Source organism: Mchenga conophoros, linkage group LG16, assembly GCF_057382185.1.
Source record: "Mchenga conophoros isolate Kocher_MC1m ecotype Shallow Benthic linkage group LG16, M_conophoros_male_GT1.1, whole genome shotgun sequence".
NCBI lineage: Eukaryota > Metazoa > Chordata > Actinopteri > Cichliformes > Cichlidae > Mchenga > Mchenga conophoros.
The window spans coordinates 11384827-11407698 of NC_140541.1; the positions used below are offsets into that span (position 1 = coordinate 11384827).

Consider the following 22872-nt stretch of genomic DNA (forward strand, 5'->3'; position numbering starts at 1 on the left):
AATGTAGTGGGGAGCAGTTACTTCCCTCCTCTGTGCTGGTGAGAAAACCAGCATCTCCACCCTCATTTCCCCGCCTTACAGTATCATTATCACAACTCCACCCATCTTCAGGTTAGCTTTTGCTCCACTGACTAAGAGCAAAGCTAGTGCAAAGACACTTACAGCTCTGCAAGGTCTGCAAGCCTCTGGACATCTTTGTCATTAACTACACTTACAATAATAAAATAAAACACAGACATACAGTTCACCATTATCATCACTATTAATGAGTAATTAATTGATAATAGTGACATTGCCACGGCTACTACAGTAGACAAACAACTTTGTAAAATAGGTGGGAAAAAAGAGATTGTAAAATTGAGTAACCTAGAACAGTAGGTCCTTGGTGGCAAACCTGAGAGATAATAAGACATTATGTTTATTCTATTCTTTATCTTATATTAAAAAAGCTGATGTATCCAGAAGTGATCTATCAATTTTCCTATCCACTTCTACATTTGTCTGGAGTATAACATATAATGTTCATAATGGAGTAAGAAATTAGTCACCAGGAACATCCCTAGTTTGGGCAGATCTAACTTCAATGTTAGCTTGACCTCATTTTAGAACTTTGTCTGAGTTTGCTGTCTTTTGTACAATTACACAGAATTTCTCAGAGATGATGTAATATGTGACATCAGTGTGACAGTTTCGATGTGTAAAAAGATGTCACAGCCTGAAGTTATATCCTTACTCATAGGTAGGTGTCAGGTGTGCTCAGGGATCAAGTGTTCCATATGTCATGGCCTCCTCTGATGAGATCCTTCCTAAACCGCTGTTAGTTGTAACTAAGACATTATTACTTCATCAGGAATCTTTTTTCCACCATTAATGAAGTTGTTGTTTTTTCATAGAAGTGCTTTTTTCTATGTCTCAGTGTTTTTGCCCAATATTCTCTCACAAACACACACACACACGTATTCAGGCAAGGCATCAAGCCACTGTCTTTCCTTTAACTTAGTAAACACGACAGTGTTTCCCCTCAGGCACGATCTGATATCGTCGTGTTGGTGTTGTTCCCAGATCATCATACTAAATGTTGTTCCAGTTGCAAGTGACCAATCAGAATGTTGTGATGTCAGACTTTTGCGACTTCGGGAAAAACCGCCGTAAAAAAAAACTGTACTTAAGCTGCGAGAAACCGCCTCTGTCCGCCGATCAACGGACCCTGACCCTAACCCTTTAATAAACGGTAAGCAGAATTGATATAGTCCTTGCAACACTGGAATTTCATAAATGCACGAATGGCTTGGTGCGCAAAAGAATAACTTCACAACAATGTGATTGGTCACTTGCAATGTTGAACCTGGAACAAGATTTTCATGATGACCTGGGAACAACACGACGATATCAGATCATCCTTCCCCTCAGAATTAACCTACATTCGTGGTGGTAGTATGGAGGCATGCTAAGATATGTAAGCAGACTCTGTGAACACAGCGTAGCAGCATGAGAAAAGGCTCAGCACTTGCTGCTGGCTGATGTTAGACGGATGTTAAACTTTCATGCAGTGGTTCTCCAGATGAGAACAATGACCACAAGACAAGAGACTCAACACAGCTGAATGACACTGAAGACTGGCAGCAGCTGAACTTTCAGAGTAAGAGAAGGGAAGGTTGCAGTAGCTGATGGATCACATCACCATTTTGGATGGATGATTTAAAAAAAACTTGATAAATATTCTGAGGAGCTGTCAATATATCAGGTGAAACCAGTTTCCAAAAATCTTGCCCATCCATGCGCTGATCCAAGCTGACAGAACCTGGACTCGGTCCTGTTAGATTGCACTTTCCATCTCAGTCCACTGAGCTCTTTTCTGATGTCCCTGAGCTCCTCACTCTCTCCGACTGGCGTCTCTGTAGCTCTTCATTTCTCAGAGAGAAAACCATTAAATGCTCCATTAAGTGCTTCTTTAACTGCCTCATTCTATATGCATGAGCCGCTGGTCCTCCCTCTCAGAGTCCTCTGAGAACAAATCAATAGGAGGCGGCTGAAGGTGAAGCTCACAGTGAGGGGTAATGTTAAGGCATCTAATCACAAGGAAGGAAAGCATGCACTTCTGTCTTTTGGTTCCCTAAATTGTTAAAATGTGTTAATTAAAATTGTGCTTTTTGACACTTTCAAAAGACCACTCTGCTGTGGTTACTCTGTCCTCCAAATATAAAAGTGTTTGAGGATCTGAGGGTGTGTGTTTCCGTCACAGCTGTCACTACGTTCAGGTGTGGCGCGAACACTGAGCAGACAGTGCCTCCTCTAACCCCACATCCCAACACATTCCTGGAAATCCAACGCTTCCTGAAAGGGAAGGAACAGCACTGAGGTATAGGAAGTGAGGGTGGTAATGTCATGGGGGATAAATCATGCCTCAGGCACACATTATGCATCCATCTACACACATTAAACACACACAGACACACACACAGCTGCATCCTTCAAACCTTTATTGCACTCTTTCTGTATCATTAATGACTTCTATAATATTGTAAACCACTATCGGGCCAACATGGCAGCTTGTTGGTCTATTGACTGGTAAAATATTGCATAGTCAGATCAATAAGCAAGTTGCCCACAAATTATACAAGGACCCCACATCATTGTTTACAGTTTCTATGAGAAAAAGAAAAAAAATATTTTGATTTCTTCAGAAAAAAAGAAAAATCACCATGAGAGTAAACTGCGGGAAGAGCGATCGAGTAAACCTGTCCTCCCTGCGACAATGGCAAATGGCTCTTTGGTCAGGTCGGAGGGCCCTTTAGAGTTTTGCTTACAGACCCGGGGTCAGGACCCGTTCTGCGTTACATCTGGTATCTGGTGAAATAAATAGACCTGACTATAAGTACACGTCGTGTTGACAGATTTCTTCAACAAATATGGAAAACATACTTAAATTGGAAAGAAAAAAAAATTCCCTGTAAATAATTTCAGCATCTAAGACCTCTGCAAACCCCGGACTGCTGTTTTACTGTATTCATTTTCTTTTCCCCCAGTCACTCTGCATCTGCTCCTATTCCAGCTGACATTATAGCGATAGGCGGGTACACCCTGAACGTCACCAGTTCAGTGACAGCGCTTCTCATGCAGCAGTTTTAGGATAAAAAATACAATCGTGGCTTAAAGTTTGGGCAGTTGCACCACTACAAACTTCTCAAATTCCTCCTCAAAGAAAAGTCTAAAGTAAAGAAATATTAGTAGAAATAAATAAACTGCATTCATATAGCAACAGAAAACAAGCATTTATTAACTGTGTATTGTGCAGCTAATTTTCCAAAAGCATCTTGCTGCAAATAGTGAATGTCCCAACTAAAATTTGATCTACATAATTTAAAGGCATGATTTCAGTTGGGTTGGCTATTAAACAAAAAATGAAAAAAAAAACTATTATCATTATTATTATTATTGTAGTCACTTTTGATTGGTAACTTGGTCTGTGCTCTGGGACTTCCTCCACCTTTCATGTACACACTTGGAAAGTAACCACAGTGCAATAAAAAATGCTGAGATATGGCAATCCAACCTGCTGATGGTCAGAGAATGTCTCACTCCGTTAGGGTTGATGGTCAACAAAAAAAACTGCCTATTAACAGAATAAATCGCAGATATACTGATGAACATGCTTCTATGTGCAAATGCATTTAAGTACAAGTGGAGAACAATTTGAACTTTTTAACTCCATATAAAAATTTGCACAGTACACCTGACAAACGCAGGGAGGTTGTTGCTGTCAGTTTACACACATATTGTAAAGCTCTTTGTGTGCGTGCCTGTGTGTTCGTGTCTGTCCACTAAAAAAAACTGCCAAACACTGCAGAAATGTGTATTGTCTAGAGCTGGGTATGTGGTGGGAAGCACATGCTCACACACATAAAACCCACAGCAGACAGGCAGAGCATTAATACCAAAAAGCTCATCAGTGTGTCCACTGTAGGACAGTAACACAACCACACAGCAGCACAGAGACAGCTACAGTGTTTTTCTGCATCTATGTAGTAATATGAGGAGAAGATGATTAATTGATGAAGAAATTAACTGAATAATTCATAGCCCCATCATACATTGTACACCTCTGATTCAAGCCTTCCAGATATAAACATGTTTGTATATTAGTGATACATTTATTACAAAACGAGCGCTCCATAGCCGAGGACCATTTAGACACCGGTGTTGAAGGAATACCTCCAGGTCCCTTTTTCAGTGAGGTACAGGGCTTATGAGTAAGTCAACATTTTTTACACTTAACCGTGGAGCTGGATCCTGATGACCCTCTGCTGATTGTTTCCTCCATGCCATGTTAGCTCTCGGGCTAGATATCAGTGCACGGCTGCTGACAAGTAGAGCAGCCAACAAAGAACATGAAACTGAATTGAACTGATCACCTTATACATTAGCCCATCACTAGAGGACTAATTATCGTTATTGTCACTAGAAGGTACAGGACGTACAATGAATCTAAGTGTTAATATTTTAATTGATTGCCAAGGTCATTAAATTGTCACATGTTATGTGGCCGTGGCCATCTGCCACCAGATGATGCTGCAGCTCTGATACTGTTGTAGAAAACAGTCATAACTTTAAGCCTATTATTATTAGTTATTGAGAAGGCAAAATAATTAGATCGTGGATCTTTTGTGGGAATGCATGCTGGAGATTATGTCATGCTAACTGAGTTAGAATAGCAGAGTGGATGTGTTAAAAAGGAGGGTGATGTTTGAAATCATTGTTCTTCCTGTTAACCATGGTTATCTGCAAGGAAACACATGCAGCTATCATCGCGGTGCATAAATAGGGCTTCACAGGCAAGGATGTTGTTGCTACTAAGATTGCACGTAAATCTACCATTATCGGATCATCAAGAACTTCAGGGGTAAAGATTCAGTTGTTGTGAAGAAGGCTTCAGGGTGCCCAAGAAAGTCAAGAAGCACCAGGACTGGCTCCTAAAGATGATTCAGCTGCGGGATCTGAGTGCCACCAGTGCAGAGCTTGCTCAGGACTGGCAGCAGGCAGGTGTGAGTGCATCTGCATGCACAGTGAGGCCGAGACTTCTGGAAGATGGCCTGGTGTCAAGAAGAGCAGCAAAGAAGCCACTTCTCTTCAACAAACAAACAAAAAGAAAAACATCAGGGACAGACTGATATTCTGTAAAAAAAGTACAGCGAGTGGACTGCTGAGGACAGGCGTAAAGTCGTTTTTTCTGATAAAGATGTTTGGAGCATCTGGAAAAAAGGATGTCTGGGGAAAAAAAGGTGAGCGCTACCATCAGCCCTGTCTCATGCCAACAGTAAAGCATCCTGGGACTATTCATGTGTGGGGCCGCTTTCCCACAATTTTGCCAAAGAACACAGCTATGAATAAAGAATGGTACCAAAACATCCTCCGACAGCAACTTCTTCCAACCATCCAAGAACAGTTTGGTAAGGAACAATGGTTCAGCACGATGGAGCACCGTGCCATAATGCCAAAGTGATAACTAAGTAGCTTAGGAAAAAAAACATTGAAATTTTGGGTCCATAGCCAGGAAACTCCCCAGACCTTAAGCCAATTGAGAACTTGTGGCCAATCCTCAAGAGGCAGATGGACAAACAACAACCCACTAATTCTGACAAACTCCAAACTTTGATTATGGAAGAATGGGTTGCCATCAGCCAAGATTTGGCCCAGAAGTTGATTGACAGCATCTCAGGGCCAACTGTTCTTGAAAAAGAAGGGCCAACACTGCAAATATTGACTCTTCACATAAACAGACTTTGTGAAAACTAATATTCATGCCATTCTCACAACTGTACAGTGGTGACCAGAAAGAATCAGTTTTATTACTGAAAAAAATCATCTCCCTACTCTCTTCCTCTTTCCTGGAATCATCTTTAAACAGAAATCCCCTTCAAGTTCTCAGATTTTTCCCAAACACTTTCACCCTGAGTGCTAGAACTTTTATATATAGCAATTATATCAGGAACGGTACAAAAGAGGATTTGTAAGCGCATAAAATGAAAGCAAAATCAGTTACGTGTTATTGCTGTGGATGATTGCGATTTAAAAAATAAATAAATAAAATCTGCGGTTAAAATTTTGTCATTCCTCAGAACTAAACATTATGTCATTCTGTTTATCTTTTAACTGTCTGGCAGTTAAGGGATGTTTAACACCCCAAACACACAAACAGACACACACACACACGGTTTGGTAGTTGCTGTTGATCCCACCACATTTGAAAGCAGACTGACTGGTTGGTTTGGTTTGAAAATCACCTTCCTTCACCTTTCAGTTCCTGGACACAAGTGATATAATCTACCCTAAAATAAATACCTGCAACCACACATATGCAGCCCCTCCCTGAGCGTGTCATATTAATAAATCTTATCTCACGTTCAATTAGATATACCACATTTTACCCTGTTAACAATCAACATCAGCCTCTGATCGTTCTCAGTGTTCTTTTTCTTTATCCTTTATAACTGTTTCAGTCCCTCTTCCTTGATCACAACCATGTGCAACATCTTCTACGAGGAAGCTTTTGAAAATGTGCCTTATACTTTTTCAGCACCATACAAAATTATAATGATGCTTTATGATGTGATGTTTCAAATCTCTTCTTCATCTGTGTGTTGTATGAATCAGGTGTGATTAAGTATTAAATAGAGGTTTGAGAACAGGCAGAAGCAGGCCCAAAACAGCAACTGCAGAAAGGAGTTAAACCCGCCATCTTTCTGTGTTTCTTCAGCCCGCCTTTCAGCGTGGTTCACCCGAGTGACTGTAAACACTCTAAAAGTAGCTCTTTTCCAACAAAAAGCCACCTCTTAGTTTGAGAGAAGCCATTAGTGGGAGGAGGCTGTAAGGAAAGCAGCTCCAGCTTGTGTTTCACTACAAGCCGAGACTTGCGCGGCTGCTGATATGAAACTAGGAGGAAGCACAGTGTGAGTCCTTGCACTTCTGTCGACTCTGACACACTGCTTCTGTGTGCACTTTAGCTGATTTATATAAATACGCGTGTGCATGTGTGCATTTAAAGACGAGTGCTTCCACAGCACGCTCGTCTGTCACAGTGACTCACTTTGTTCTGTCTCATCTCATTTCTTTTCATGGGAACTGATCACAGTTGCTGTGTGATCAGAGACGCCTCCATCTTCACTACAGAAAACTCAACAGGCCACTGTTTACTACTGTCACACCAGCATGTCGGTCATATCCACTCCAAAATGTCTACAGCAGGATTTTCAAGCTTCTTCGGTTCTTTTTCCCAGCGCCAGAGATACTTTGATTAGGGCTGGGCCATATTATACCGTTCACGGTAATACCGGTATAATGTTAGGCAACGATAGGAAAATGAAATATCGCGATAGAATGGGAGTAAAGCGCGCATGCGCAGTGCCTTTGTTTTCATACGCACATGGCCGATTGTTGAGTGAAACAGATGAACCAGAATTGGTTTGTAAAAATGGTGCAACTTCTGTGATGTGGAACTGGTTTGGTGTTTGTCCGTCAGATACACAACAAAGCACATTTTTTTGCAGAACATGCAAGCGGCCGTCGTTATTGTCATATTTGTCGGACTAAGATGCTCTTAAATCTGGGAGTAATCTGGGTCCTAAACTCCGTATTCTTCAGGTCAAACAACACTGCAGCATCACTTAGAGTTAAAAACTGTCTAAATTCTTTCATCTTTAATAAAACGATCAGCATTGCTGCTTTACCAGGTGTAACTATAAAGTTTAACTTCCAGGCATCCATGAAAACAAAAGTTATTACATTTAACGGAGTTAGAAGTTAGCAGGAAGCTAGCGGAAGTTAGCTCGCTAGTTTCGCTAGTTACCTAAGCATGATATTGCATGTTCTGACTGAGAGATTTCTGAAAAAAAATCAAACGTACAGCTCTGCTATCACTTCCAACATAAATGAAGACAGGAAACTAAACAGCAGTGACGTTTGTAGGTTTACTGAAGTTGGGCTAGCTGGTATATAATGATGTGCTACGTGATCGCTAGCGACACAGCTATGTTAGCATAACATAAACAGTGAAGCTGGAGGACGAACACTAACACTTTTCCACTTATAAAAGTTAACGTGAAGGTTCCTGATGGTTAGAGACAAATGCAATCGCATGGCAGGATGCTGTAAACGGACCAAACTTCAGTCAGGAGAACAACTGAGATAATCCATCCACAATACGAGGTTAGTCATTAATATACTGCAACAACATGGGAATAGAGCAGCTGCCAGAGAATTCAACATTAATGAATCAGCCTGCCAAATGCTCCAATCTGGCCCCAGTGGACAGCTCTGGAAAATGTGATGAAATGTGATGAAAGGCATATGTTTGGACTAAGTTTTACAGCTTTTATCTATTGTATAATGAGCATCAGGACCTTTTCTCTTATTTTACATGTTTTGTTTCTTACAATTTAAAGCCAGAGAGTTGTGACAGTTCTTTCATTTCCTGCAGCAGCATTTCCTTATTGTGCAGAAAAAAACTGATATGTCCTGATGAGACTGGCCTTCTTTTTCCTCATATAAAGATAACTCAAGGATTAAATATGTAGTTCAACTTTTTTACACGGAAAGAAAGACTGTTTCTCATTTGGCCTATTTGCCAAATATTTGCTGTGACAACTCAACAAACTATTAAATAAACACTTATGACCTAACTATGTACATGAAATCATTAATCTCATTAATCTGACACCTCCTTCTGTTTCCTGAAGTGGTTAAGATAATGCACCTTAAAAGCTATTTTCGGCTAATCCCTCATTCATAGAGCCATCGCAGCAGGTAACGCTGAATGTTTGTTTTGGCAGACTTTCACACCAGATGCCCTTCCTGACACAACCCCAATGGGATTTCTGTCTCCTCCAGGATGGATCTGTAAGCCACTACATCAGGATGATGCACCTTGAGACCGTCATGGTAAGAAAGCATTAAATAAACTGGCATCAAATTAAAGAGAAAAAATAAACAGAGTGTTAGGAGTGTTAGGAGTAAGAAGTTTTGCTACCACGTGCTGCCAGAACAGATTCAATGGCCCTTGACAGCAATTCTATAAATCTCTGGAACAACATTTTTGTACAACAACATCTTGTCACTTTAAAGGAAAATGCCTTCAGCGTCCTGACACATATTACACAAACATCTACAGCTTGCAAACTGTTAGGGCCCAGTTTTACCTGCTTTCTTTTTTTCTCTTGACTGACTCTTAGGGATAAGAGGCAGGACAAGCACCCTCTTAGATTTATAAGAAGGATTCTCTAAAGGTCATTTGGTATGTAAGTGACACAAAACATCCCAGATCACAAAGTCTTGTCCATGACCAGGAATCCCTAATATATACTGCAGGAACGCTGTTAAACTGTAGCACACAATCTTCACACTCTCATTTTACTGCCATCACTTCTATCGCTTGACTTCATACTGCTGCTGCGGTGTGCGTGTGTGTGCATGCATGCGTGGGTGGGTGGGTGTATGGTTCTGTAAACGTGAGCTCCGCAGCAGTTACGTAATCCACATTTCTTTTTTAGTGTACATAAACAAAGTTAGAGACCGAAGTGCAGCAAAGTAACGTCACTTGTCTTCACTGCAGCACAGCCAACCCATTTATTCACTTACTCTGAAGAGCAAAGACAGCCACAACTTAGTTTTTGTTGCCAACGGCATTAGCAGGCAACATTTAGAGCACGTGTCTAACCCAGTGTTTCTACTACTTTTAAAAGCTGAAAGATAAAATGCCTGCACAGTACAGCAAATCAGCTTAACCAGCATGCCCCCAAATCTAACCTTATGAATCCACATGATGTCAGAGCGAACACTGAAAACTTATGTGGATCAGGGCAGTAGGTCAGTGATGAAAACTTGACTGTTTGATAACCACAGAGACCTGCACCTTATATCCTATACTCCGTTTGACCTGGTATGTATCAATAAGAAAATGCCAATCATGAACCCCAGTATGGATAAAGGTAGTCCTGCTTCTGGCCATACTTATCAAGACTCACAATATAGGGCTTTGGAGCGTGATGTCACGGGAGCTGGGCCACGCCCCCTCCCACCATGACAGTAGGCCAAAGAAAGTACACGGAAGCGTCAGCTATGGTTCGTACGTGCTGCGTTGTCGGTTGCAACGTTAGATCACACGATAGGGAAGGCAAGAAGCTGGAAAATGGGCTCACTTTTAATCGTTTCCCCTCCTGGAGGCAAAGGGAGGGATTTCATGTATCCGATATTACTAAACGAAGATGTCAGGCTTGGATTGCAGCGGTCAGATGAGCGGATATCGAGTTCTCTGCCATCCCCAATTTTTTGTTGGTTTGCTCGCAGCATTTTCTTTCCGGTGAGTCCTAAATAAATTCATATCTCTCTTAATAGGCTTTTAGTGTATTTCGAATGCGCTGAGGTCATAGATAATTAGATAAAACATCGTAATGTGTGATGCTATAGAATCACGTCATGTTGACGGAGTTATTTGGCATTATTGCAGGCAAACCAGCATATGAAATATGAAACAGAAAAGAAAAGTATGTTTATTTTTTTTATTCAAGATCTGTTCACCTGTAATTAGCAAGTACATACACATGAAATGCAAACTATTTACATGGCAACGCACAGCTGGCAAGCTGGCTGTATCTTGGTCATATGGTCAACGTACTCACAACGTGGAGGCTTAAAAACGGCCAAATCTTGTACCCAACTAGAACTAGATGTGTGTCTCCAGGAATTTATAATTCCAAAAAAGATTGGCCGTGTATGCGCTGACTCCACAGACAGGGTAAGCGAAGATATCGGGATAGGACAACGGCGGTAGGCTGTCTGGGTTTCCACTCCACTGCCTTATTTCATACGGGTCCACACACTATTTTTTCCAAGTACCATCTCTTGGCGTCTGGGCGCAACGGTCACGATACAGCCCTTTGTCTTTTGCGTTGATTTTAAGCAAGGTTCTGGCAGTCCCGCTTCCAACACAGTGTGTTTGTTTTGATTTGTGGCCTTCTGACATGGCGCCGCAATCCCACAATGCACTGCGGCGTGACGTCAACTCCAAAGCCCTATACACCAAGATCATAGACTGTATTTAGAAGACGGATGCAGCCACCAGCAGCCATCAGCCATTGGTTTAGGACCTCACACTGAAAGCTCAATGTTAGCATTTTGGCTGCTACCATGTTATTTATTTATTTTTAAGTCCTAAGTGATCACATATGAAAAAGAGAGTGGAGCGCTACTTCATAAGCTAACTGCTTCTATAGCCTGTACACATATATTGCAAAGATACAGAACACTGCTAGTTAGTTCTACATAACATATTAAACCCACACTATAATTTTATTCACAAAGACTGAGGCACAAACTTCTGAAAAGCCTGTTTCACTTAGCAAGTCATATTATTGTCCTTTAATGCAGCCACAGAGCCAAATTTAAGCCTTACCAGCACACAGACAGGAAGCTATTACATATATGTACATATGTTGTACAGAAGTTCATTAAAATTGCCCTCGACTCCTTTATTCTCTGACCAGAGTAAACACTTTCCTGATGAGTTTATGGGCTTGGTTGTTGATTTTGGATCATACTGAATAAAGTTCAAGTTTAAATCCAAATTATTATCATTTTTAGAGTCATAAATCAGGATTATTTAGGGCATAGGTGTCAAACTCTGGCCCGTGGGCCACATTTGGCCTGCAGTGTAATTACATTTGGCCCGCGAAGCCATACCAAATTATTATTAGAGCTGGCCTACTGATATTACACAGCTAATATATATATCGTTTAGTATTAAGCCTTGCTTGTTCCATATTCAGTTTTTCAGCAAAACTTGTTTGAGTCCATAAGAAAAGATTCATTCTTATATCTGGAGGAAGATTTTTTTTTCAATAAATATTTTTTTTTTTTCAATAAATATTAATGTTAGCCCGCAACATTGTTCCAGTTTTGAATTTTGGCCCACTGTGTATTTGAGTTTGACACCCCTGATTTAGGGTATGCTAATTAGCTAGTTATTTATGAATCACAAGACATCACCCTAGGTGTATGCATAGTTCTTTCACAGTCAGCTCCACCCCTTTGTCCTTGTCTAGTATCAAAACATGACAACAATAACAAAAAACTCAGCTCAGGACTTCATAATCAGTCTTCAGTAAGCAACTGAGGGTTGCATGGTGGCTACATCCATCTTTTACCTACAGTCTATGACATGGATAGGTAACTGGTCTGTTAGAGCGCAAACACATTTAAACTCATGACTCCTATATCAAGCCTTCTTTGTAACAAAGAACCCTCATATAAAACAACATCTGCTTTTCTTAAAGACCCTTTCCTTCAGCTTTTACAGCGCAAAAATACATCTTTTTTTTATTGTTTACCTTTATGTTAGAAAACTTCACACACATAACCTTTTGTGTTCTGGTAATTAACGTGATAGGGGATTGGGTTGGAAAGAAAATAGCTATGTTGTGCCTAAAACAGCACAGACTGAGTGTGTCGGGGTTCAGCCAACTCTCCATGCCTGTTTACATCTTGTAATGGATTAAAAGGAAGTAGTGGGGATTTCCACTGAACAGTCGGATCAGTGATAAATGCTCCAGTGCCCACTTTCACTATAGCCCTCCATAAACACAGGGCTTCAGTCATTTGGAAACTTGAAACTTTTCCTATGACTGTTCTCTCAATAATGAACAAATCTCAGGTCACAATGAGGCCAGTCAGGAGGCTAAACACAACTCAGTGGAGGGGTTAAAGTCAACTGTGCATCCGGTTCAGGTGAAGCCAAAGTTCCAACTTGCAAACACCACCAGGGCTGAGGGCTCGGCACACCACCCGTGCAGCTTCGTGAGCAAACGCTCAGTTAGTCCTCGTGGATAACGGAAATGCCAATGTTGTAAATAACGTCCAGCGGTTACTTAAAGGAGTCTCCACGCCGCCGTGACGCGTTTATAGCGGGGAGCAGTTACCGCCCAGCACCGGTGTGCCCCCCCCTTCTTAAAAGCTAACCGGGATGGGCTGTTGGGGGAGTGCAATACACCAAAGAACAACCTACCTGCTTCCACCGTGTCCGACAGGTCGTGGTTGGCTGCTGTCCGGGGAAACTCCTTCAGTTTTCGGCAGCTGAGGTTGAGGACGCCGCTGGCCGCCGCCTCCTCCAGCGCCCGCTCCAAGCCCCGGTTGGGAGGCAGGTTGGCGCTGCCGATGTGAGCCTGGACTAACGGAGAAGAACCCAGAGGGGGGCGAGCCGACTCCGGTCCCAACGTCGCCATAATTTTCCGCCTCTCCGCTGCGCGTGTCCGTGTATCGGTTATGTCCGAGAGAGCGCGCGGGGTTGGCTACGTTCAGGTAAACAGCGGGACACTGACTTCACAGACGTCCGTGGCCGTGCCGCGCGTTCTGAGTTCGTGATTGTCGCCGCCGCGTCTGCCTGGAGGTCTGCGCGTGTCGTCAAGCGTCTCAGTTGGACGGTGCGACATCCGGGGAACAAATTTCAAAATTGTACACCGACCAGGCCAATGTTACGGTGGAATGAAATAATAAATACGAAGCCGTTTCGGGTATAATTTAGATATTCATTTTTTAAATTTCAAATTAAATATTTCAGACACAAATGTAAAGGTCTTACCATTGAAATGTGGTTATAAATCCAGATACGAGGGGGAATTAATATACCATGATTGCAAATGTATAAGTAAAGCACTGTTAATGCAATTGTGTAAGTGGTTATGTGGCCTCAACTCTGTTCTTATAATCTATTATATAAAGATGACTGACGATATTCTACTGCGCTACGATTTTTATTTTGAAAACAGTGTTTCCGGTCTCACGCCGCATTTCTTCTTTCTTTTTTTTCACTCAGTGCGGCTGCGCACTAGCCTTTTGCGGCCCGTGAAAGGCAGTGAAAATGAAAGTGGGGCTGAAATTTAATGAACAGTGACCTCTGCTGGACAAAAGCGACAAACAACACATTTCGCGCACTGAAGCTTTCTCATAGAGTTTAATCTCTGTTATATCTGTTATAGTTAGTTATCTCAGAAATTTTCATTTTGCTTTAAAACACAAGGTTTAAAGACTAAAGGGCTGGGTGTCCTATTTTGCAGTTAGGCCTGTGCTTAAGTTATGGTGGTTTCCTTTTGACTAAAGTGGCTGCTGAGACCAAGATATCCAGGTCACACCAGTTACCTTTAGCAAGGATATAAGAATAAGTAACTACTAACAATGCAGTGAAAAGTGTATAGAAGATTGTAACTACAGTTCTCTTGTAATGTAAGTTCTCTCTGTGTAAGTTTTAGATTTAACAATTGGTACAAACCTTCACAATTTTTTCTTCATTTTTAATGTCATATTTACACTATCTGCAACACCACTGCTGCAGTTTATGAGCAGTAATGTCACCAGTTCCAAATGAACAATAAATGAACCATAAATATACATTTGATCAAATTTTATTGTTTGAGATTAAAGCACCGGAAAGCAGCTCTATGAGAGGAGAGAAGCTGATTCGTGCTGCAGGCCAAAAACCCTTATTTACAACCATCCTGTGTACATGAAGCTTGTGTGTGTGTGTGTGTGTGTGTGTGTGTGTGTGTGTGTGTGTGTGTGTGTGTGTGTGTGTGTGCATGAGTGATAATGAGAGAGTCCCACCGGGAATCAGAAGGAAGTGCTGAGTCAGCTCATTACATAACGAGCTTGCATCAGCAGATGATGCACAGTGCTGACCCCTGATTACACTGAGCACCATCACTTGTTCATACTTACATACTTGTGAGGACCTTTGCTAACCTAACACACAACACATCTTACAGATTAACTCAAACTCAATAATTATTGCAAATTTTTAGCCAGTTTGCTTTTTGCATGCACAGTTTAACCATATGGAAAATATATATATAAATCTTATAAAGTTTGTATCTGTCTTGTGTGAAACTTGTGTGAAAAGCATACAGGACTGAAAACAGATATAAGAGCCCTTGAAAAATTATATAAATGAAACTTGGATGTTTTGGATACTTACTAAAACAATATATGAAAGTAATTAGAAAGTGGCCACTTTCATGAGTAAATCATATAAGCCTTCTATGATTCACTGTATGAAGTAGGCCACATCTTATACAAGTCTTTTATAAGTTTTTACTATTTATTTTCCACATGGGTATAATTACATATGTCCTTTTTTATCTTCATAAAAGTCAAAGCAGAGAAGAGGGGAGTAACACGAGGCAGTGGAAGGAAGAAGTTTAAGAAGCGACTCAAATATTTCTCACAAAAAACGTTTTTACCAGTTAGAGCTTTCTTTTCTTTCTGATATCACAATTTTCTGACATAAAGTGATGTCATGTCAATGAGGTACCAGGATGTAAAAATGTGTGTTTCAGGAAATGTGTAGCTCGTGTTTCCTTTTTAAGCACTTTTTTTTTTACCCCCAAAATAGTGACTATGTTACAAAAAAGTTGAGCTCACTGTAAGTCAATTATGTGGTCTTCATAACAATGAAAGAGATCTGATTAAGCCACAAAATAACAGAGGAATAGACGACACTGACTCCAGACCAAGTCCCTACTTTCTATGGCATTTTGAATGGCATTATCAAAACATATGTTGTTGTTGTTGTTGTTGACTACAAAGTCTGGTATTCATGTTCACCAGCTAAAAAATGAGGAAGTACACCAAATATGCAATAGTATACACTTAAAGTGAAATTCAAATCATCTCTGGATGTTCATGCTTGAAAGAATGAAGTGCTGCGGTTTAAGATTTCGGTGTTTCTTTCCCAAAAAGACTCAGTCATCTATCTTTATCTTTTATTAAAGCAAACAAATGAGTTGTAATGTTTATTTCATAATCACTAATAAAAACAGCCATATTTACTTACAACATTTACTGAATCATTACATTTAGACTTGTAGTTTAAAATCAGACTTATAAGAGTTTTCTCAGATGACTCGTCTTGCTTTGTCTACTGGATCAAGTTACCCCTTAAAGAGAAGACATGGCAAAGTTGAAATATATTTTATTCATCCCAGAGTTGTAAGGTCTCTTTGTTACAGCAGTTAAAAATTAACTGAAAAAGTCCTGAGCATCACGAAAACATTTAAATCACTTCCCCCCTTCAGAACCTGGTTTGAATTTCACCAGTCGACTTGACCGTGTCTAAAGTACTGTGCAAAAGTTCTATGCTATCTCTCATGTTGCTTGGAAAATAGGAAATGTTGCAGCAGTTTACTGAAACATGCAAACCTCCATGGAAATGCAGTATATGAAGTGAACACAGACAGGTTCGCTTGTCTGTCACAGACAGACAGACAATTCCTGGTTGCATCCTTTATATCTGAAATACCAATGGTTCTGAAATATCAACCGAATGTCAACTGACGTTGAGCTATGTCTGGGCTCTGAAATGCTGCCACCTGGAGGTAAAGACTGGAGGTAAGTGTCTCAATCTGATCACGTCTCAACAACACCCTCGGCCATTGATACTTGTCTCTGTACTAGAACTTCCTCTTTCACCTCTGCCAGCTGCCAGCTAACATGCCAGCCTTTGCTGAGCACTGAGAAATGTCACGTAAGATATGCTGCTGAACGAAACCTTTGCACTCGCGTCTGTGACGGTGTTTAAATTGAGGAACCTTTGAACACAACATTTAAGACCTGCAATGGGTTTAAGGAAACACTTTTGCTCCTATAATCGATCTGATTATATTTCATTAAATGTTCCTTCATTCTTTAGAATGAAAGAAACAAGAAATATTTTAATTATATGTTATGTGTTATGTATTATGAACGCTCCTAAAATAAAAGCATGACTTAATACATAATGAATCAACTCCCTGTTATTAAATAGTTGAGAAAAAGTCAGAAGCCTGTGTTTTTTTAAGTGGCAGATTACATATTTAGGGTAATTTTGTGGTAAGGTGCTGTGCGGTGTACTGAGAGCTTCTTGGTGTCTCTGTTCTTAGTGGAAAAAAAGCCCAGCACTGACTGCTGAGACACAGAAAATACAAACCTGATTTAAATACAGGAAGTGCTGAAAACCAACCAGCCCTCTTCCTTTCTCTCCAGCTGCCGCAGCTTTTTGAAGACTCGCATTAGTCTTTCCTTCACCAGACTGACAGGTTTCCTCTTCGAGTCACTAACTGGTGAGTAGCCTGAGCTTTGTGTTCTGGTCAGTGCTGCTTCTGCTGTCTGCCTTCCCCCCTCTCTCTGCTTCCAACGTGTTGCTTTTTACTTTGACTGAAACAAAAAAGGGAAATATTTTAGACATTATCACTTACAATTGAATCTACTTCTGCATTCATACAGGAAGCTCTGTTTGCTGATTAAAGCGAAGCAGCTCCTTGAAGATATATGAGCGATATATAAGAGAGATTAATCAGCAGGGCTCATGTAGAAACTGCTTTCTGTGTCGCTTTGAGAGTAATACATTTGTATTTGCACTGAAATATCTTTGGCTGTTTTCTTCCTTTTTTTTTAAATCTCAAATCTTTGAAATCCACTTCTTAGATTTGTTTGGGGATACATTTTGTTGTATATGTGTGTTATGAGGATACAGAGGGTGGACTATAAAATAACTGTAGTTTTAGTTGGATGTGAGGTCTGTTAATGACGTTGAAGGCTGTTCAGTGCTACATTTTCTCATTTAATTTAGTTCTTTTGTGTTTTACGCTGATTTCTCATCTTTGATTAAACATTCCAGCTTTATTCAGATTCAAAGACGGTGACATTCGGTTCACAACACTTCAGTACCAATGTAACCAGTAACCACTTGTGACACCTCAATTTGATCGTCATGGATCATGTTTTAGCCTAAAATCCCCCTCTAGCAGGCCTTGTCATTTATTCCCAGGTAGAAGTAAAAAAAAAAGTAAAAAAGCAGAAGTTGGCCATCAGGGTGCCCTAAACTCAGGACCAATAAGCTACAGTGATGTCAGGAAAGTTCTTATCTTTTTAAATCACCAACTAACCTCTGCATTATGTTAGGCAGAACTGACTACGTGTAAGTCATGTAAAAAAAAAAGTTAAGCTGTAAGTTGTAGTTATCTGGTTGTATTGACAGCAGCTGAAACTAAAGACATGTCCTGGGTATTTTTATTTTGTTTTAGTTGGCTTTATAAGCGTTCGAGTTTTTTTAAAAATTTGAGTTCAAACAATAAAATAATTTTTTAAACGTCATTAATTTAACAAGTTTCTCAGTGTTACCTTTCACTGTCAGGTCTTTACAATAACCTTTATGTAGACTGATATGCTTCGTAGTTCTAATGTTTTGTCTTGCGTACAGGATAGTGCTAATTCTCACAGAGTGATGTCTCCAACACCCATTTTTTTTATCAGAGTCACACCCACACTGCACAGGCTGGGTTATTTTACAAAGCATGAAAGCTTAGATCTTAGATCTTTCTGCACATGGTTGTTGGAGTTTCTCGGCTGAGACTGTTCTAATTCTAGATGAACTAAAGACTTTGCTAGCATGTATTAGCTTTTATGAAGTATTGGCCACAGTAGCTGTTTTCCAGGAGAGTTTGTGAGGTCTTTGAAAGCAACTGAAATGAACGATTGATGTTCAGCCCCATCTGCTGTAACCTAAAAGACACCCATGTTCTGGTTCAGTTTTAGAAACTATCATTATAAAAACACCCAAATACCTCTGAACGATGGTTATACATAAATACTCTGCTATTCTCATTATTTTAGTATGATGTTTTATGTTTTTAATACACTGAATTCCTCCATTTGAATTCATAAGGCTGGTATGAACTTTTAAAAACATATTATTTTTTACAAGGATCTTCTTCATTATAGTAGTTGTGCAGCAAAACAAGTCATTAAGAATAGTGTATATAAACACATGCATCACTTAACTCTGTTAACTCTTTACATAAATGCTTAAATCCCCTTTGCAAACAGTTTTTTTTTTTCATCATTGTTTTTATTGCAGATTTTCCTTTAACACGACAGTGTCTCGACAGTAGACACAGAACAACAAAACAGTACAAACACAAAACGTACACAACAGCTCTTAAATAAGGCATAATACAAGATACAAAATACAAAATATAACATACAAGAGGTGGTGAGTCAGTCTTACAGCGCCCGGGTGGTGATCACGTGTGTAGTAGTCCTTTGAATAAGATAGCGGAAAGGTCCGGTCCAATATAGTCCAAAAAGGGGTGCCACATCCCATAGAACTGACCCACACTGTGGTGTATAACGTGTGTGAGGTATTCCAGAGGAATCAGTTCAAAAACTATTTTGCGCCAGCCACAGACAGTGGGAGTCCTATCGTTGATCCATTGTAAGAGGATATTTTTCCTGGCTGCAAATGTTAGAGTGTTATACAATCTTTTGTTGGCCGCCGCTTTTAGGCGGTCACTTGGAAGACCTAGAATCAGGGACAAAGGGTCCATCTCTATATCAACGTGGAAGATTTTCCCCAGTTCACCTGTAATGTCAGCCCAGTATTCTTGAAGCTTATAACAGGACCAAAAACAGTGAGTTAAAGTCCCTACATCAGTTTTGCACTTAAGACACACAGGGGAAAGAGAGCGGCTGAAGAGGTGTCTGCGGTGAGGGGATACGTGTAATCTGTGTAAAATCTTAAATTGGATTGCTCTTGTCCGAGTACAAATTGAAATCCTTTTTGCGAGAGACCAAACGGTATCCCACTTATCTTCATCTATGGTTACCGACAGTTCCCTCTCCCACACACGTCTAATCCCCTGCGCATCAGTGGTAGTCAAAGCATTAAGCACATGGTAAAATGAACTCAGAGACACCATCAGCTGTTGCCCAAACAAAACCCTCTCAACATCAGATACTTCAGGGTGCTCAGCAAGGGTTGTATTGTGAGTGATATAGTGTCGTATTTGCAAAAAACGAAAGAAATCCTGTCTAGGCAAGCCGTAACTGTTGGTAAGCTGTTCAAACGACATGAGTTCACCACCCGAGAAAAGGTCACCAAGAGACTTAATATTCTTATCAGACCATCGTTGAAAGCCGGGGTCCAAAGAACCCGGAGGGAAAGCAGGGTTATTCATTATAGGGGTAAAGGTTGATGTTATTCTCGATCTTCCCTCAAGACGGCGGACAATTCGCCACGCTTTTAGGGTGTTGATTGTTACAGGATTTGTACAAAGGGCCTTAATTCCGTTAAAATCATTACAAAATAATAGATCGCTCAGTTTGCATTGTGACAGAGCTGTCTCAATATCCGACCAGATTGAGGTTTTACCCCTAACCCAGTCGCTCACAAATCTTAAATGGGCAGAAAGCTGATACAATCTAATATTAGGTAGATCCAAGCCGCCCCTGGAGCTTGGCAGATGCAACACTGCCATCTTGAGTCTGGGTCTGCGCTTGTTCCAGATGAAAGAGGTGAGCCAACCATTTATGTCCTTCAGTACTCTCTTAGAGAACAAGACGGGGATCATTTGGATAGGATACAATAGCCTGGGCAGCACATTCATTTTGATCAGGGCAATGCGTCCTAGCCAGGAGACAGGAAGTGACGCCCACCGCTCTAGGTCCTGTTTGAGTTTGCCAAATAAGGGTGTGAAGTTGGCTTTGTACAATTGGTCGAGAGACGGGGTAATAAAGATCCCCAAATACACAAATCCATTAGGAGACCATTTAAAAGGAAAGGAAGGAACAGTAGCCGGCATTGTGAAAAGAGTACCGAGAGGCATGGCCTCTGACTTAGCCAAATTGATTCTATAGCCAGAGAAATGGCTAAACCTGTCAATCACCTCAATGAGACTGGGTACGGATGTTACAGGGTTAGTCAAAAGAATCAAGATGTCGTCCGCGTATAAGGTTATTTTATGACACAGCTGTCCAATCTCTAAACTACGTATTGTGGGCGTCGCCCTTATGGCCTCAGCAAGAGGCTCTATGGCCAGAGCGAATAGAAGGGGCGATAAGGGGCAGCCCTGCATAACTCCCCTATGAGTGTTGAAGTAATCAGACCTAAGTCCATTAGTCAGGACTGCTGCCTGTGGATTATTGTAGATAACTTTGACCCATTTTATAAAATTCTCCCCTAAGCCGAATTTGCCCAGAGTATACAACAAATAAGACCACTCAATTCTGTCAAATGCTTTCTCCGCATCGAGAGAAAGCACCAGGCCGTCAATAGATTTTTGCTTGAAAGCTACAATAGCGTTCAGTAAGCGTCTAACATTGGTGGCTGAGTTTCGACCCTTTATAAAGCCTGTCTGGTCCTCCCTTATCAGCACAGGTAAAAAATTTTCTAAGCGGGTGGCCAGAATTTTAGAAAGCAGTTTCCTATCTACATTCAAGAGGGCTATAGGTCTATAGGATCCGCACAAATCAGGACACTTCCCTTTCTTTAGAATTAGGGAAATGTTGGCTTCCTTCAGTGTCTGCGGGAATTCACCCGTAATGAAGGAGTGGTTGAACATATCAAGAAGCGGTTCCACAATAATATCCCGAAACTGTTTATAAAATTCACAACAGAAGCCATCAGGCCCTGGCGACTTTCCACTTCGCAGTGATTTAATAGCCTTAAACACTTCGGTCTTAGTTATAGGGCTGTTAAGGGCAGTCTTCTGTTCCTCTGACAAATTTGGTAAGTCGAATTGGGTGAAGAAATTATGCATCAGCTGCACCCCCTCCGGGACTTGTTGAGAAGAGTACAAGGCTTCGTAGAACTTCTTAACACAGTCATTTATCAGTTTGTTTTCATATATCTTGTGGCCACCTTCATCAGATATCGCTGCAATGGTATTCGATTCTGCGCGCTTCTTAACATAGTACGCCAGACATTTACCGGCCTTATCTCCATGCTCGTAGAACCTCTGTCTGGTGTATTTAAGTTTCTTCTCTGCATCTCTGGTAAGAAGGCAATTCAGCGCTGACCTGAGTGCGGTTATTTCTTGCCATAATGGTGGTGATGGGGAGGCAATATATGTTTTCTCCTTATCCATCAATTCGCTCTCTAAAGATTTTTGTTCCTCCATCCGTTGTCGCTTCTTTGTCGCAGAATACGAAATAATTAGGCCCCTCGCATAAGCTTTGCATGTTTCCCACAAAACAGAGGCAGTAGTAGCTGAGGGGGTGTTGATATCCAAAAACGCTTTAAATTCTGCAGAGAAGTGAGAGGTAAATTCCTCATCCTTAAGAATAATGGTATTAAGCCTCCAGTGGCGGGACCTATGAAGCGCAGCTTTAAGATCGAGATCCATGATTACCCTAGCGTGATCTGAGATGATTATACTTGTTATGTCGCACGATACTACTGAACCTAAGTCAGTTTTCGGGAGAAAAAAGTAATCAATTCTAGTTTGGGACCTATGCGGAGCCGAAAAAAATGTGTATTGCTTATCGGAGGGGTGAGTATATCTCCAAGCATCCACAAGTCCAAACTCGTCGCATAGAGCATGAAGCGCTTTGGCCTGAGGAGAAGGAGTTGCAATGCTGTGTGGAAATCTGTCCATAAGTGGATTTAACATTAAGTTGAAATCACCACCAATAATAACGGTAGAGTTAGGAAGAAATGGGGCTAATTCCAGAAACATTTTGGTAAGAAAGGTAGTTGGGTGGGCAGGTGGAAAATAAACATTCAGTAATAAGATATTTTGGCCTTGCAAAATCCCTTTGACTATCACGTAGCGGCCCTTCAGATCCTTAACGCAATCAGTTACTACAAAAGGTACATTTTTCCTAATCAACACTGCCACTCCTCTACTTCTTGTAGTGAAGGATGAAAAAAACACTTGTCCATATAATCCTTGTTGCAACTTCAAGTGTTCATTATTATCAAGATGTGTCTCTTGTAACATAGCAACATCTACACCGTCCTTTCTTAGACAAGTAAATATCTTCCTCCTCTTAATAGGGCTGTGAACCCCTCGTACATTC

General features: G+C 40.8%; 2 protein-coding genes across 10 annotated transcripts in view; one reads left to right on the forward strand and one right to left on the reverse strand.

Moving 5' to 3' along the window:
• Positions 1-13447, reverse strand: part of lrch1 (leucine-rich repeats and calponin homology (CH) domain containing 1) — a 98177-nt gene extending 84730 nt beyond the window's left edge. For all 7 annotated transcript variants that reach the window (XM_085250223.1, XM_085250222.1, XM_085250219.1 and 4 more), the window contains exon 1: positions 13052-13447. In XM_085250223.1, coding sequence (XP_085106349.1) covers positions 13052-13268 — 217 coding nt within the window. In that variant the 5' untranslated portion in view covers positions 13269-13447. The remainder of the gene's footprint in view (positions 1-13051) is intronic.
• Positions 8881-22872, forward strand: part of rubcnl (rubicon like autophagy enhancer) — a 28197-nt gene continuing 14205 nt past the window's right edge. The window contains exons 1-2 of one of the 3 annotated variants that reach the window (XM_085250228.1): positions 8881-8934; positions 17059-17135. Coding sequence is in view for 1 of the 3 variants with exons in the window: in XM_085250226.1 (XP_085106352.1) it covers positions 20359-20367 (9 nt within the window). In the remaining 2 variants the exon portion in view is untranslated. Of the gene's footprint in view, positions 8935-16518; positions 16562-17058; positions 17136-19801; positions 20368-22872 lie in introns of those variants that run through there. The other 2 variants (XM_085250227.1, XM_085250226.1) reach the window with 2 other exon arrangements.